Below are 11,157 nucleotides of genomic sequence, written 5' to 3'. Positions count from 1 at the left end.
AGACTCAGTTGTGCTTTTTTTGGCCTGGAAGGTGGAACTGAGGCATACCTCTATTGTTTTTGTTGGACAGTGCTACAAGGTCAAAGTGAGAAAAACAGAGGAAGGTGGATAGAAGAAGTTCAAACTCAGAAACTGAGAAATGACTGAACTCGGCATAAAAGCGCAAAAATGTATGTAAACACTGCTTGTACTTTCATCTGTTGTTGCCACCTATAAGAGCAAGGCATGTACCCTGTTGTATGTCGTTTTGAGGAGGCGATATTTAGAAGCTTTTGTGCATTTCAACCTTGCTTTTGTCTCTGCAAATGGCGAATGGATCTATTGATGTTGCCTCAGCGGCCTGCCATTGGATGAATTATGTAACAGCCTCGTAGGGCTTTGAGGGCAATCGTGCGGAGGAAAAAGTATTTACGCTGCTGTCGTGACAACTGATAACATAACCTCGGTATTTACATATACTGTGGCCCGCGTGTGCATGCTGCGTGACTCACTGCAGGCTGCTGAGGCATAATATTTAATGGGCAGCCATGACTGACGGGCAGCTCCCCACCAAAATATATGAGGTACGGTTTGTCATTCCCCGATAGCGCCATAAAACGCTGGCTCGAACACTCATTGACGCACAAAATTTTGTTGATGAGATGCCATACCGGGGGTGGTCATTTTCATTTTTCAGCTTCAACATTTAATTCAGTGTGTGGACTGATATAAAGCTATAAACTACTGAGACACGCTGTGTTGTGCTAATCAAACTGTCATGCAGTTTTGGCTTTTAATTTTAAGTGTGGCCAGGGGAGCGTTGGTAGTCTACTTCACTGCCAATCATGATATGAAACAACCTGGTTTGCCACCGAATCTGTATCCAGTTGAACAAAATACAGGTTCAGCTGCAGTCAGAGAAAATGTAAGATTACAGTGCTTTTATTGCATAAATCCATAAATAGGTAAATTCTCTGGCATGAGATATGCTTTTTATACTCATTTATTTACCTTGATTGGGAAAAAGCGCATAATACTGACAGTAGCAGAAGACTAAAAATTACTCAGTTCTCTCAAATATTAGCATTTTCTATTCTTTTTTTCATCACCAGGGACTTGCTACTCTATGGTAGTTTTTGTGCACAGCTCAGTTTGGAAGAAATCCCTTCATTCTGGCAGTACAAAGACAGAAAAACACTGAAAGTCCCACTCTCAGTGCCAGTGTTGGACCCACAGTGTTCCTCTCCCTTTCGTTCTCGTCTCCTTCGTGGCGTGTCTCATCCTCTCCCTCATTTGCTCTTCAAAGGGGGAGCAAAGCATCTGTCTATTACGAGGAGCCCAGGGCACTCTGCAGAGTTGTGTTAAGTAATAACAACCGGTGACGTCAAAGGCTCTCCGTCTGAGCAGGAGAGAGGGAGGGCGAGGGAGGCGAGCAATGGGATAAAAGCGACGCGAGGAGGAGGAGGGGAGGCAGACGTGAAAGTGGAAGAGTGTGAGAAAGCTCCTCTGCTTGTGTTCAGACGCTCCTCTGTTTGTGTGTCAGTGTTTCATAATAAATACACAACACATTATTGTTTCAATCATGGGCCTTAAACATAGATGTGATTCAAGTTTTCATTTCTTTCAAGTGTCAGTATCAACATCAAACTTGTTATTTTTCATGATAACTTACTGTTTACTGAACAGCGTGATAAGCCAGCTGAGTTACACTTTATGTGCGCTGGCATGGCCATATATGGGCCAGGGATCATGTTTACGTCACAGGGCAACATGAAGGAGGACAACATCAGCTTATCCTCTATTATTACAGGGATGCTAGATTCAGCTTTTGTGATAAATCCTGATTATGCAATATAAATGTTTTTTTTAAAGATGACCTTTAATGCACTGAGAATTCAGGAGGTAAATTGTGTCAGCCATGAAACTTTTATGTTGTATTATTTTGGTATAAAGGAGAAAAGAAAAATCCTATCAAGTATGTTGTAATAACTTGAGATTTTGCAAACACTAAAACTGAGCAACAGATTTTGGCTGAATTCCTCATTTCAATTAATTTCTCTCTCCACCTACGCGCTCAATTGTGAAATACAAAGTCTGACTGAAGACCGATTGAGGGGATTAGAGATCTCATGGTGTTACCCTCCTTCATAAGCACAAGTGACAGAAGTGGCAGTGAGTGGTAGATACATTAGAGTCTAATGATTAGAGGATTACGCCCTAAGACAGTATGGCAGACTTAACACGCCTCATTATGGCTGCCGACCTTGCTCTGATGGCCGCTTGTTGCCACTGCAAACAAACACCACATGCGTGCAGACGACTTTCACCGCAATGCCCACACATAATGTGTAAATACCATGTCCTAAAGAAGCTGTTTCCATAGAATGAATTTACAACAACAATCCAAAAGGACATGTGACTCTGGATTGCGGCATTTCCAGGACTATGGAAGTCACAGAGATGGATGTGGACTCTCTCTCTCCCACCCACTTCATCTGTGGATCTGCCTCCACGAGCCCATGTCAAACCACGTAACCAGCTCTTATTCCAGCCCCCCACCCTCCTGAGCCGTCGTCTGTCTTGTGCATTTGATCCCCAGAGCACTTTCCACGGGAGCGGTTATGCACACATTTACAGCTCACGGCGAGCACATGACTCCGCTTGGCAAACTTAAGTGCTTGAAAGAATGTCTGAAAGTCCACTCTGTCAGTAGGCCGACAGCCCAGCCATGCTTTTCCATCACAACAACAGATGCTGCCATTGCTAAAGCAGAAAGTCAAGATCTTACGAAAAACATTTATCAAATGTGTTTTACCTGACATGTAAGACTTCATACAAGATATATACTGTACATACAGACTTGTTTGTAAACTTCTGAAACCAGGAGAATTGGCAGATATTTATGATGATTACAAGAATATGTTGCATATAATGAGTTAAGTTAAAACATCTTGACTTTTCTCACTGAAGTCCAACTTCTTTTGATTACATCTTATGTTAAATGTGTTGGACAATTTCAACAAGGAACGTCACAAATATAAGTTGTTGTCTGTGATGCTACAACTACTGTTTTTGCAATTTAATGTTATCATTTAATTCCAAATGCAGCCTATGTATTAATCCTACCTTCTATTGGGTTTGTTTTTCAGTTTTACCTCTATTATTTATAGCTTTCAAATCGTTTTTAGCCTGCATCTTTCATTTCAAATAATAATAATACTAATAATAATACTAATTAATTCAAACATGTATAAACAGGTATATGAAATAAAGTTGCCTCTTATACATTTACTCTCCAACACTTTAATTTATGAGACATTTAAGCCCGTAGTATTATTCATTTTTCCATTACCCTGGTTGCAAAGTGTCAGTGGCATTGTGCAGCAGTGACTTCATACGGTGAACACACATACTTATGTGTCCGGTTCCCTTTAAATTGGGCAGCAGCGTGCGTCGAGGCGAGCGGTGACGTGCGCAGCCTGCATCAGCACCTTGGATACGGGCACACCATTCACCGCAGGGCTCCTGCCCCGTTTTACACCAATCAGCGCTTGTGTTTTCTAGATAGCGCTCCAGCACCACCCACACTGCTGCCAGCTGTATTGTTCCGCTGTAGGGAATCTCCTCTCAGGCAATATGCATTCATCACATTAATTCCTGCTGTTTTATTTCCCTCTTTGTGCGCGCGTGTGTATGTGGCAGGTCATTAAAAAAAAAAAAAAAGAAGAAGAAGTTATTTTGTGATTTGTCTGTGGGGAGATGAGAATCAGGCTGTGATATACACGAGGGCATACACGTTTTGAATAGGTCCTTTTAAGGCAGAACGTGTCGGTTAAAAGGGAGGCTTGCAGATATGATCATGAAGGTCTAAATATACTAATTGAAAAGTGCTAATTTGTGAGACGTCGGCCGCAAATTGTGGGGGGGGGGCTTCAACAAACAACATATCTTTATATAATCCAGTTTGTGCCTGTTACATTAATTACTTTCGCCTTTTGCTGTCAGCACAGACCTAGGTTATCTCTGACGCACAGCCTCATCATAAGCGTCTCTCCCATTTCACAGAATCATATGTCTCCGGCTGACGGCGGAAAAACAGCCAATCAGCGCACGCACCAGGCGAACCTCGGAGGGCGGGACTCGCGCCCTGAACCAATCAGGAGCTCTCGTATTGTTTTGACCTCTGAAACCGCATCACCGCCTCCCTCGTGCCCATGGCGGAGGAAAGCTATAAATACAAGCGCCGCCGGAGCAGAGGGGGACGAAGTTGCGAAACTCCCAAGTAGGAGGGAGCTACTCTGCAAAGCCTGCTGACAGAGGGGAAGCCGCAAAATAACCTTAAAAAAAAAAAAAGAAAACCAAGCAGACAGTAAACGCCAATCCTCCGAAATCTACATGTACTGGAATACTTTTTTGTAACGCTGATAATATATTATATGTGAAGAAAGTATCTATACTTTTTTTTTTCTATTTGCACTAACTAACGGTACTTCAGAACTACTGAGAATCTTTATTTTTTACAAAAAAGTAAGTATGCTTTTTTCACTCGCAGTGTTTACGTCTTATCTGTTGTTGTTTTTATTGTCTTTTTTTCTCGTACTGTGGCTCGATTCATACTTACTGAGGCTGATTTGCTGCGTCAGTCCACGAAGTTAGGGAGGGGTGTACATCTATATGTGCGTGTGCGTGTGCGCGGTCGTTAGAAAATACCTTCTTTTTTAACCTCAGTTTACAGAAATGACAGCCACCAACACGGGCTCAAAACGCGTCCGATCCAATGTGCATTTCTTCCTCTCTCGTTTGTATTCATGTCAAGTGTCGTCTGTTGTGCTGCTACCGCTTCTCTATTGTATCGTCATTAACTTTAAATGTCGAACTTGCCTCCGCCAGAAGGATGAAATAGTCGACCAATCCATCTGGATCGTCTCTACACGATGTTTATTTCCCGTAATGTGCCAGAATGATGCATAAAATCAGCATGGTATCCATCTGTGACGTGTTTCTTATTCTTTGAGTAAAATTGGCGAACATTCATGAAGACATAGTTCGTTTTAAGGATCGTTGTTTTTTTTTTCATATAGGAAGCGCTCCGACTAATCGTTGCTTTACGCACGGATCCGGGCCCCATGACAAGGTTGTAATCTTTGAAATGTGACCACAGCGTTTCCTCACAGGCTGATCCTCCAGCAGGCGTTACTGACAAGATATTTACTCTTTACTTCGCCCGTTTTAGTGAATTAATTGCAGCAACACGGCAGTAGTTTTCCGTCTCCTCCTCTTATAAGGAGGCTACCCTGTGAAGCCTTCTTATGTAAGAGGATTCCCATTCTAACTGTTACGTTAATGTGCCTGGTTCCTACTTTTTTTTTTTTAATCATAGTTTTCAGTTACATAAAACTTAAGAGCTGCTCCTATATCAGCTGTTTGCATGTTGCTTTTGCACATTATTCCTTTGGTTTCACCTTGTGTGACATTCAATGTGTGTATGTTGGAGCTCAGACAGTCAAAACTGTAACATGCTTTACTACTTAACACAGGGGCTTCTTATTTGAAGCACGCCACCTTTCTCTCCCTCCTGCAGCTGCCTTGGCAAACCACATGAGCACATCTGTGATCGATATGCAACATGATCCTCATATTTATGACTTTTCTTTTCTCTTGCAGGAAAAAAAAAAATCACACCCTGTGGAAGGACACCATTTACACAAAACCAGCACTTTTGATTTTGAGCCTGCTTTTGCCATCCTGCCCCCCCCCCACCCACCCCCTCCACGGAGTGTATCTGTGTTGCCAAACACGGATAAACAAAGCAGATCGAGTGGACGCGTTCAAGGTCAGATACAACTAATCTTCACGCACCTGGTCATCTTCAGCAGTTAGCTATGCAGCTTGAAATCCAAGTAGCTCTCAACTTCATCATCTCATACCTATACAACAAGCTGCCGAGGCGGCGGGTCAACATTTTTGGCGAGGAGCTGGAACGGCAGCTGAAGCAGAAGTATGAGGGACACTGGTACCCGGACAAGCCATACAAGGGCTCAGGATTCAGGTGCATCCACGTCGGGGAGAAGGTGGACCCGGTGGTGGAGAAGGCAGCCAAAGAGAGCGGGCTGGACATTGAGGACGTTCGCCACAACCTGCCCCAGGACCTCAGCGTGTGGATTGACCCCTACGAGGTGTCCTACCAGATCGGAGAAAAGGGGCCGGTCAAAGTGTTGTACGTTGACGACAGCAATGAAAGTGGAGCGAGCAATGGGGGAATTGACTTGGACAAGGAGATCAAGAACAGTTTCAACCCAGACGCGCAGGTCTTCATGCCCATCAGCGAGCCAGTCAACGGCGCCTCTCCGGGCTCCAGCTCCCCGTCTCCTCCATTCGGCCACTCGGCGGCGGTCAGCCCCACTTTCATGCCGCGCTCCACGCAGCCTTTAACCTTCACGACGGCCACCTTCGCTGCTACCAAGTTCGGCTCCACTAAGATGAAGAGCAGTGGACGCAGCAACAACAGTGGCGGTAGTGCTGGGAACAAGGTGGCTCGTACCTCCCCCACCAACCTGGGCCTGAATGTGAACAGTCTCCTGAAACAGAAAGCCATCTCCACCTCCATGCACTCTCTGTACGGGTTGGGCCTCGGCGCGCAGCAGCAGCAGCAGCAGCAGCAGCAGAAACCCTCGGCCCTGTCCCCCAATGCCAAGGAGTTTGTGTTCCCCAGCCTGCAGGGCCAGGGCAGCCAGAGTGCTCTCTTCCCCGGGGACAGCTCCTCGCTCAGCCTCAGCCCGCTGCAGTACAGCAATGCCTTCGATATGTTTGCGGCCTACGGTGGCCTTAACGACAAGTCCCTCATGGATGGCTTGAATTTCAGCTTAAGCAACATGCAGTATTCTAACCAGCAATTCCAGCCAGTCATGGCCAACTAGTACTTGAGAAGGTACTACTTAAGCTACTACTTCGGATAAAAAAACAAAACAAACAAAAACAAACAAAAAATGACCAGAGATAATGTGATGGGGGGGGGAGGGGGAACGAATAAAAATGCACATTTTGAAAAATTAATAAAAAAAAAAAAGTGTAAACATAAACAGAATGTCAAAGAGAAAAGGAAAAATTGACTTGTCACCTGTAAGAACTTCGTGCGAGTCGAAGAGCATGAGCCCGAGGGTGAATTTCTTTGCCCCCTTGAGTTGTTTTTTTTTTATTTTTGTTTTTCTTTCTTTCTTTCTCAAACAATGAAGCTTGTAGTACATGATGTCCAAGCTTGGTTACCTAAACTTCAACACGCATCATTGTTATTTCTTTTGCCAACCAAGCACAAAATATTTTTCTTTTTTTATGTGACTGTTTTAAGATATAAAAAAAAGACAAAAAAAAAAAAATACCACCACAAGTCATGGCCTCTTTCAGTATTTAAACATAACTGGATATCGCCAATTTGTCAAGAAATTGGCACAAATAAGTGGGATTTTCTGGTCTTTTTCTAATTGTATAATTTAATTTAGTACAGAGTTTGTAAAATATCAGAGTATCTATTGTTTCTACGACATGGTATTGCATTTATATCTTTTTACTACTCCAGTGATCTGTGATGGCTGCAGCAACTTTATGTTTTCTTTTTTTATTGAAATTATAAAATGAATCCATCTTGAAAAAAAAAACAAAAAAAACATTGACTATTCTAAAGATTGTGTACAGAATATTCCGTAGTGGTGGGATTTAAGAATATTTGCTTTTTTGAAAAACATAAGAGTTGTATTTTCTGTTAAGAGTTTAAAGATTTTTGCTATATTATGGACAAAATGTAATCGTATATTAATTTTGTACCTACATTGTGCAATACTTGATAAAAACAAACGGTATAACAAAGTATTCGGAGTCAGTGTCTTACATGTTAAGAGGGACTGATAGTTTATTAAGTTTGTATTAAAAAGCTTGAAAATAATTAATGCTTGTTTACTTTGTCTTTGTGGTTGGGATGGTGAAAGCGAGACTACGCAGAGTAACTTGTGGAGGGGGGGGAGGAGTTCCAACATGTCCCAACAAAGCCCATTTTCAGCTCTGAAGTCACAAAACTCAGGTTTCATTCATTTAGATAACAGGTTTGGCACATGGCTTACATGATCATATCGCAGAACGATAAACCAACAAAGATTGCCAGCGTAGTTCATGACAACAGTGCTGCGGTTAGATCATTTATATCGCACCCAAACACATTTCATCCCCTCTGCCAGTGATTCAGATTTATCAGTACTAGTGAGAATGATATTTTTCAAAGCACGCAGGCTGTGTTGGCTAACAGTTGCCTTTGGGGCAAATGTCACTGCGCATATGGTGAGTGGGAGTGTGATCTTATCTACCCTGATAGCCTCCTGAACTCGAGCCCAGCCTCGTATGTATGACAAGACTGTGTGCTAACAAGCAGTTAAAGCACGTAGCAAGGCTTGGAAGTGTAAACAGCACAACCGGCAATCCTTCCACCTTTGACACCGGGCATGACTTCCATCTGGTGCAAAATGACATTCTGAAACCGTTAAAAAGAAAAAAGAAAAACTCGATGTCATCATGTCTAGTGGGGCATTTGATGGAAATACAAAATTGGGTCTTACCAACACTGTGATCAAGCACTGGAACATTGAGGCAGGTCAGAAGGGAGTTTTCTGAATGAGGAAACAAGGAAAGTTGGTATAGCTGCATTATATTAATATTTAAAAAGAAAAAAAAAATGAAGAGGGTTTATTAGTATGTCGCTCCATGTGAGGCTGGTCAGTTACATTTCACCCAGAGTCCTCATGAATGTGTCCTGTTAATGGATAACTGGCTTGTCTTTTTGTGGGTAAAGCATAATCTGAGCAAAGAGTATTTGATTAGATATACAGCAGAGTAATTGGGCTGGATGTCTTCCACCAATTGGGTCAGTTTATGTTGGTACTTGAAGGACTTTGAACATGAAACTGAAGTAGCTTTTTAGCATTAAAGAGTCTCACATGCCAAACACTCAAATGATTATGTCACAACTAAGCAGATTATTTCTTCTCATGGGAATTCTGTGTAGGTGTGGCTTTTAAGGTTGCGAAAGGAAAATAATCGGGCATAAAGAGAGATTTTGTCGATCAGGAACCGGATTTGTTGGCAACTTGAGACCTCTGCGGTGTTCCTGCTGGCGGTTGAGATGAGGAGTTGTTGAACTGTATCACGTCAGTACTGGCTGACTGAAATCGCCCTGACCCCGCTGGCGTATCACGGCCCCTCTGGGGCCGCCTCATCATCGCTTGTCTGTCTGCGTGTCCCCTGATACACTCTGGGCTTGATAGGTTGTGTAAAGTTCAGCGTGTGCGCTGCTTTTATCAGGCGCTGATACAGGGTCTGGTGGGAGTGTGTTTGTTTATCTCGGTCTGTGACACGGCGTCGTGGGCACACAAGATCATCTGAGGAAACGTCTGCGTGGGTCAGGCCACACTGACTATACATGGGATTTATGGTGATTACTTCTTGCGCATTTCTGAGCCAACGCTCCCATATTTATGTTGAGGGTATTCTTTAAATCAGGACTTCGACTCCCAATCGAGTGAAAACAGGAGCCACAGATATCAGCTCCCGCTTTTATCGAGGCAGTGATATACTACACAGTGAGTGAATCGATAGCACACACGAGGCTGGAAGCAGTGATGTCCTGCAGCTGAAAAGAGCACAGTCAACTCAAGACACTATATCACGGTCACTAATACACTTTTTTGAGCTCCATTTGTTTGAATTACATTACTGCGTTTATGAAACCAACACAACTGTAGAAAATAATTTAGCACATTTTAAAACACTGAAGCTTACATATTAGAATTCTAATCTTATACCAGATAAGTGACCCATAACTAATACATGCATATATGTGCTTAATGTGCTAAAGATATTTATCAAGGGTACAGCTTTAATGAATATGCTCAATGTTGTATAGGATGGAGCAAAAAAGATGTTTCAACCTTTTGGACTTCCAACAATTAGTATGGACAAGTATAGATGCAACATACAGTATGATTGCTGTATATTCTATTTATTCTGCTTTATATTTTTCAATAACAACTGAAAGTTGACTATTTTGAGTTTCCAAATAATTCAACAAACAAATAAATATATTAATACTTTCCACATTTGTGTTTAATATTGAATGTGAATGTTTTTGATGAGTGATGAAAAAGAAAAAAGCCAACCTGGCTTATTAGTCAAATCTTCCCACATGCATAACTTTGACCTTCTCGTGAATAAACTACACAAATTGGTGCGGTACATGTTTGTTACATACATGTTTGTTTGCCACTGAATTTACAGACACTTTTATCCAAGCATGATTAAGACAAAGAGTTTAGAAAAGCAAGATTTTAGTATCGGCATGATACGGTATATCCGATTACATTCATACACGTCTGGTTGTGGGAAACCGAACTGTGACCTTCACACAAATGATTCAGACACAATACAATGGAGTTACGAAAACATGGCTTTTGCAACAACCGTTAACATGTTTGATTCTTTTGAAAAGTACAAGAAGACACACCTCTTGTTTCACATTATCGCTCACGCATGCATTGATACTCTTATTTCAAGTTACCATTCGACCTCCAAAAAAGGTCTTCCACCAACATGTTGCCAGCACAGGAACCATTTTTGTATCAGGTATATTTATGTTGAAATCCACATTCTTCAGTGTAAGGACAACAGATACTGGCAGAAGATGGAGTTAGGTAATGTTATATATTGGAGGCGACTGCTATACAGATACATCCCTCAGTCTGGGGTGAAAATCTCATGGGCAGTGGGAAAGAGATCGAAATAGCACACAGAAACAAAGAGATGAGCTTGATAAAAAAAAAAAAAAATGAGGACGCAATGGGACAGACATGGAGCAATGTGACTGGGAGCAAAACAGAGAGACAGTGAAACGTTGCCAGCGCCACTATTGATGTTAATCCAGTGCCAGGCTCATCCCTCAGCTCGTCCCCCACCGCTCCCACTTTGACTGTCATGAAAACAGGTGGAGCTCAGCTCAGCCTGGGGTCCCAGCAAGCTGATGAGGCCTTCTGGTAATGTCACCCACCCTCCTCGGAAAAAAAAACAAAAAAAAACAAGCTAATGGCTTTTCAGTCCCTCGCTTTAGCCTTAACTCCTGTCCTCATCTATTTCTGGAAGCAGGCT

General features: G+C 42.4%; 1 protein-coding gene across 1 annotated transcript; it reads left to right on the top strand.

Moving 5' to 3' along the window:
- Positions 1 to 4,251: 4,251 nt before the first annotated feature.
- LOC308148057 (protein Tob1-like) lies at positions 4,252 to 7,915 on the top strand. The gene is made up of 2 exons (XM_080521477.1): positions 4,252 to 4,506; positions 5,644 to 7,915. Exon 2 carries the CDS (start codon positions 5,862 to 5,864, stop codon positions 6,894 to 6,896), a length of 1,035 nt encoding a protein of 344 aa, XP_080377603.1. The 5' UTR covers positions 4,252 to 4,506; positions 5,644 to 5,861; the 3' UTR covers positions 6,897 to 7,915.
- Positions 7,916 to 11,157: the final 3,242 nt, after the last annotated feature.

This window comes from Blennius ocellaris (genome assembly GCF_963422515.1).
Source record: "Blennius ocellaris genome assembly, contig: SCAFFOLD_267, whole genome shotgun sequence".
Classification (NCBI taxonomy): domain Eukaryota; kingdom Metazoa; phylum Chordata; class Actinopteri; order Blenniiformes; family Blenniidae; genus Blennius; species Blennius ocellaris.
This window is presented reverse-complemented; position numbering and strand designations above follow the sequence as displayed.